General features: G+C 32.1%; 1 protein-coding gene across 1 annotated transcript; it reads right to left on the bottom strand.

The window, feature by feature from the left end:
- Positions 1-877: 877 nt before the first annotated feature.
- On the bottom strand, positions 878-5,967 carry LOC139527234 (uncharacterized). Its single transcript, XM_071322558.1, has 2 exons — positions 5,915-5,967; positions 878-2,834 (listed from the first exon to the last, which is right to left on the bottom strand). Exon 2 carries the CDS (start codon positions 2,825-2,827, stop codon positions 1,166-1,168), a length of 1,662 nt encoding a protein of 553 aa, XP_071178659.1. The 5' UTR covers positions 2,828-2,834; positions 5,915-5,967; the 3' UTR covers positions 878-1,165.
- Positions 5,968-6,620: the final 653 nt, after the last annotated feature.

The following is a 6,620-nucleotide window of genomic DNA, read 5'->3' on the forward strand; positions in this document are numbered from 1 at the left end:
TTTTGTTTGGAAACTGTAGTCACCCTATTCGTGCATAAAAACATAACACTTTGAAGTTCCTTAGAGAACAATTCAAAAGTCAAAATGTTGCATTTAACCAACCTTCTTTTGCAGCAAGAGTCCCATTGCTTTTTAATTAGACGAACGACTGTTTTTTATTGATGTAAGGTGGACTCTATATGTGGTAAACAACATACACTCGGTAACAATATATGAACCGACACTTTTTTGTTGTGATCGTAGCCAAATTTCACCTTTTCTTGTTGGCGTCTTTGTTGGATTGATTAGTGTTTGATTTATACTGCGATATATATTCACACTTACAGTTTTGGCTGCCGGATCTCAAGTATTGTCACATTAACCTATAACGTCTGCTTAAGTTTGAAAAGTGTTTGTACTAGGTAAAGAATACTGCAGTATACATTTTTTAACATAAATAATGCATAGGGTTTTTTTTATCACAGAAATTGTAGAAGGTTCTCTGAAGGAATAACAATATCAAAACACAGTATGACAATGCGAAACATTAGAAAGAATGTAAACGACTGAACAAAACCAACCGAAAGAGGTAGCTGGTCTGGCAAAGTTGATAGTTTGTATCCTTTTTGCCTACGATGAAGTGAGTATTTTCTTTTTTTACTTAAATAAGGCAGTGTTTTCTCGTTTGAATTGTTTTACATCGTCCTTTCGGGGCCTTTTATAGTTTACTATGCGGTATGGGATTTGCTCATTGTTGAATATGACCTATATTTGTTAATTTCAGGGTCATTTTGGTCTCTTGTGGACAGTTGTCTCATTTGCAATCATACCACATCTTCTTTTTTTTTTTTTACATATTTCAAATTTCTTTACCAACTAAATATCATTGAAGAACTCATCAATTTTAATTCTTTTTACCTATCTTTTATAAAAAGAAAACAACTATCACAGATGATGCTTTTGATCATCAACTATTTATATTTCGCGTCTGAGACTAAATATTCAATAGTTGGAATACGTTTATAAAAAATTATTTAAGCTAATGCAATCAATTCATTTCACAAAGATGCTGGTATACTGAGTTAGAGTTGATTCAACTGCAATTTTAAATTTAATTTTGTAACTATTATGCTATTTTCACTAATTAACGGTCTTCGAAGGAAGTATAGATTTAGAATAACGATAGTTATTTGCAACTGTATATCTGAAACAAGCCAGAAAGATTTGTTACAACAAATTTGGTACAGCTCTCATTAAATGCAATAGCAAATGGATTTTTAATTTCGTCTCTATTTGTCAATACTACATCATGGAATCGTCCATCAGATGAAAAACGTTGAATCTCGCTTTTCGCAATTTCACTGACATACACATGTCCTTGTTTGTCAACAGCTATACCTGCTTCTCCCTCCACTGCATATCTATATGATTCGATACCGTTTAACTGAATACGACTTACCATTCCGACTGTGCTATAAATTATGCTGCCATCATTTGGGTTGTAATACAGAGAGCTAACATAATGAGAATCCTCTAATAAATCGGGTAACACAATGTTCCTGATGGTTTCGCCTTTTAATCTCAATATTTTGATTTTTCCTCGTTTACCGACTGCAATGTAATTACCAGTGGTCGTGATACCAAAGCAATCTTTACCTACTTCGATGGTTTTCTCCAGAGTCAAAGTGTTTGTATCGATACATTGTATATAAGACTTGAAAGGTAATGTAACACATGCTTTATCGGTACCATTTAATACAGAAATGCCATATGGAGTACCGAGGACACTTAATGTTGTGATGTATTTTAAACTTCGTTGATTGATTTTGAAGACATCTATGTTGTCGCATTCTTTATTATAGTCACACACTAATAATTTATCATCTGCAGTAACCGCTACATCTGTGATGATTCCCCTTATTCGTGACTTTTCTGATATTTCCTTTCTGAAGGCTAGAAGGGATTTAACTTCTACTGGCTGAACCTGAGCTTGCTGTAGTTTTACTGGACTATACTGAATGGCACTTGCTGTCCTAACCTCTTCTATCGATCCAATACATTCTATATCAATATCGCTTTGTTTCTTCAATTTAAAATCCGCCTTTTTGACTGATAGTGTCATATCCTGCACACGTTTGATGAGATCATCAACTCCTTTTCCTTGTTCTCGAAGAGTAAGGTACAACTGGTTATTTGATCCATGTTCCTTAAGAAATTCTAATTCCTGCTTTTTTTCTTGCACAACATTATACAATTCTGTAATTTCTGAATTCTCTTTCCCATATAAGTCTAAGATTTTCTTCTTGGCATTTGAGAGTTCTGTCTTCAGTTTTTCTTCTGAAGCGGTAATTTGTTTAATTAAATGTGTTTTCCATTTGCTTATCTCTACCAATATGACCATTTCTTCTCTTTTTATTTCTTCTACATAACCATGACGATCCTTTTTTAAATTATCCAAAGTTTTAACAATGTTTTGCCATTCGCTTAATGTGTCTTCAAGTAACGATGACTTTTGAATGTGTTTGGAAGCGACCTCTAGCGGTATAACATCTTTGCAAGATTGATGACAAGATGGCATACATACTCTACAACATACTGTGTCGTGTTGCGTGCAGTAAAAATCTAGCGGTACATCTTGATGAACCCCGCAAAAGCTTTTTGCAATCGGTATTTTCGATCTCAAAATTGATGTTAAATCGATCAAGTGATGCGATTTTGTTGCTTTAAATTTCTTATGGTATTCTACGCAATCTTTACAAAGACTCTCTTCGCAATTTGAACAAAACTTTATTGCCGCTTTTGATGTTCCTTCTTCTGAACAAGGGTCACAATATGAATTGGAAGCCATTGTCAAACTAGAAAAACAATATTTTCATTTAAATGATTAGGTGTTGTGATCAAACCCGATATTTATATACACAAAATGTCATACAGATAGAAGTTATGTTATTAGTTACATGGTTTGTTAGTGACCTTTTACGATATTCATGCGGTCTGTAAATTCCATATGGTGTGAGAGCAGAGCTCGAATCCCCATATTTAATTTACTAACCCCATATAGTTCACATGTATACCGTGTAACGAATTTATCTCAACGACTATCCTCACATGTGGTTTTTTGACTAGCGGTCTATCAAATTGATCAAGTCTTCAATACTTAGTATTAAGATCCTTCTTCTATTTATCTACACAGATAACCAACCACAACAACTTTTTACCTTTAAATTTGTTTTATGAATCAATTTTAATCGTCCATTAGATGTCTGTTGAGTCCTGTCAGATTTCTATTTTTTGTTTAAAAGGGAAGTAAATAAAGGCAAAAGTAGTATACCGCTGTTCAAATTCAAAAATCGATTGAGAAAAAAAAATCCAAACTAAAACTGAGGGAAACACATCAAATATAAGAGGAGAACAACGACACAACAGAAACACTAAATTAACATTTAAAACACACACAGAAACGAACTATAATATAAGCAGAGCCATTTCTCTTACATTTTTTCAGGACATTTTAATTTTTAAAAAGCCATGGTGGGTTGAACCTGGTTTTGTGGCATGCCAAACCTCCCGCGTTTATGACAATGTTAAATATGATATTAAAATGACAACATTACATAATAGGACTACAATACAAATATATGGGAGAACATATAGAACAGAGAAAGACATTAATAATAACTAACAAAAGGTGCCAGCTTTAACTATGTTTTATGAAAAAAGTAAAATCACAAAAATACTGAACTCAGAGGAAAATGCAATCGGAAAGTCCATAATCACATGGCAAAATCAAATGGCAAAACACATCAACAACGAATAGACAAGAACTGTCATATTCCTGACTTGGTACAGGCATTTTCAAATGAAGAAAATGGTGGATTAAACCTGGTTTTATAGCGCTAACCCTCTCACTTTGATGACAGTCTAGGCAAATTCCATTATATTTACAATGATGCGTGAACTAAACAGACATAATAAAAAAAATAGTCAAAATATGGGTACAGCAGTCGTCATCGTGTAACAATTTTAAAAGAAACCATTTAACAGAACACAAAAACATCTATCTATAAACACGTTCATTGATTCGCGTGACTGACTTCAGGTAATTTTATACGTCATATATGTTTGTCGTTTAATGTATACATGGTATTTACAAATAATTTTGAAATTTCACATAGGCAATGTTAGCATACAGGGTTAAAAAATCAAAAGTATGTAAGAATGAATTTGAGAAACAGACCGAGATTTAAAATAATCCAAAAGTTATATAGAATTTAAAAGAATTCACGAATAGTTCATTCCACTACGTATACGCGATTGAATAATTTTGACGTTTGTGGTTCAACGTATTTTCTAATTCATAATAGAAATATATCAAAATGACATAAAATAGAACAATATCATACTGACGGGATCTTTTAAAGTACAGAGTCACGTTATAAGAACTAAAGAAACACTAAAAGTCGCATATACAAAACACACCAGCAAAAATGAAAGATGATACAAACACATCGACGGGATGTTTAAGTACCGAGCTACGTTAAATGGATGTCACATAAAACAATCCAACAGTAAAAGTAATATTAATAATAGAACAAAGACAAATGAAAGAACAAAAAAACACGTTGTTAAGATGATAAACAACATCAGTACGCAGAATCTATACATCAAGACCATCATGTATTATTTGTGAAGTTGATAGGGCATATTTATCAACAAGGTCTTGGTACCTTCCGATGAACTTTTTAAGAAAAAGGACGAGACGTTCTTTGGCATACCTCTGGTTCATAAAAATTCGACTCAGACACTGATGACGTTTTACAAAGTCTGAGTAGGAGCTGAACTTATTCCAACCTTTCGGCATTAATTTCTTCGTCTGTTGAATCCTTACAGATTTTTCCTCAACACCGTGTTGTTTTTATAAAGGGTTGTGGCATGTAGCAACGTGCTAACGTAGATATCTTACTTATTCGTTAAAAGAACATGTACTTTCGTTTTTGCTTAATTTTCTGTTCGTCACGTCGTGACCTTTCAACTATCTATCAAATAATACGATTTATTTAAAGCTTCAATATTTGAATTGGTAATATGATAATCTCGAGAAGATATTACCAATCTACAAGTTGTTCAATTGATTCTGTATTATATTTCATATTTGAATAAACGATTATTTGATAACGAAGCCTATTCTTGTGTAGTATGAACAATATTTAACAAGAATAGACTGTTTATAATTGTTGCCATTTTACCCATCCGGAGCATATGATTTCACTTCCGGTGTTGAGTGGAGTTCGTGTTGTTTCTTAATTATTATTTATAACTGTTGATTTAGATGTCCTTTGGTTTTGTGAGTCTTTGTTTACCCCCCATTTTGATTGTTATTGTCTCACAAAATTTACTTCGTTGCCGAAAACAGCTTTTGTAAAGGACATACATTTTAGCAGATAAGAAATAAATACAAATAAGAAGAATCAAATTATGATTTAATTCAAAACCCGGAGGATTAAATGTTTCATAGATTTAAAATATTTCTAATTTTGTGATAGATTCAGCTGTCTGTCAATTCCTTTTAAAAGATTGTCCCATTTACTGACCTTTAACAATACACATTTAAATTTTAAAAAATACTTGCATGAATAAAATAGTTTTCTTTATTTCATGATGACGAACTTTAAATAAATAACTGTTCATATCTTAAAATGATCTTATTGTAGCAACGTGCTAACGTAGATATTTTACTTATTAGTTAAGATAACATGTACTTTCATGTTTGCTAAATTTACTGTTCGTCACTTGTCGTTTCAACTATCTATCAAATACGATTTATTTAAAGCTTCAATACTTGAATTGGTAATATGATAATCTCTAGATGATACTCATCTATAAAAACAAAAAGATTACTACCTACAATGTTTTTACAATGATAATAATATCTTACCGAATAAATTTTGTTCTACCTGTCAGACATCGATTTAATAGTCACGTGATTATATCATAAATTATTTTGTATGGTAGCTTAACAAGAACCAGATGAACCTTATGCGAATTGTTACCTGTAGATTTAAATACATCATGCATGTGTGTATTTCTTTTGTTAGTACCTGTTAGGTTTTACTACGAGACTCGTAAATACATGTAGTATGAGTATACAAATAATCAGATACGGTTACTTTCATGTTACTTTGTTATGACCCTTGTTCTGTATTCTTGCATTGTTCTTACGTATTCACCCTCTACTTGCAGTTAAACATTGATAAAGGTTGATTGTTATACAGTGTGTGTATTATCAATTTTTGAATTTGTTAAAACTTCTCAAGCAAGTATATGTAGTTCAAATGACTCTGAAAATTTATGATTACTGTATACACAACTTGATTAAAACAAATTTAATATAATATCCCAATGTATTTATCAATGTTATAAATTAAAGAACACGTGTATTTTTTGTGACATTTGTCACATGACTAGATATACCGGTTTAAGGTATACTCTAGAGTAATGAGTATTTCACGGGCTAATATAAGCGGGAAGAATTGTAACGGTAAATCTGAGTGTGTGTAATTATGTGTCATTCGACGCTTGCATTTCGGAGAGTTCAGTCTGGTCATTGTCTAATGCTTATTCCGTTGCTGTGTGTGTTACAT

The sequence above is a fragment of the Mytilus edulis genome, chromosome 6 (genome assembly GCF_963676685.1).
Source record: "Mytilus edulis chromosome 6, xbMytEdul2.2, whole genome shotgun sequence".
Lineage (NCBI taxonomy): Eukaryota > Metazoa > Mollusca > Bivalvia > Mytilida > Mytilidae > Mytilus > Mytilus edulis.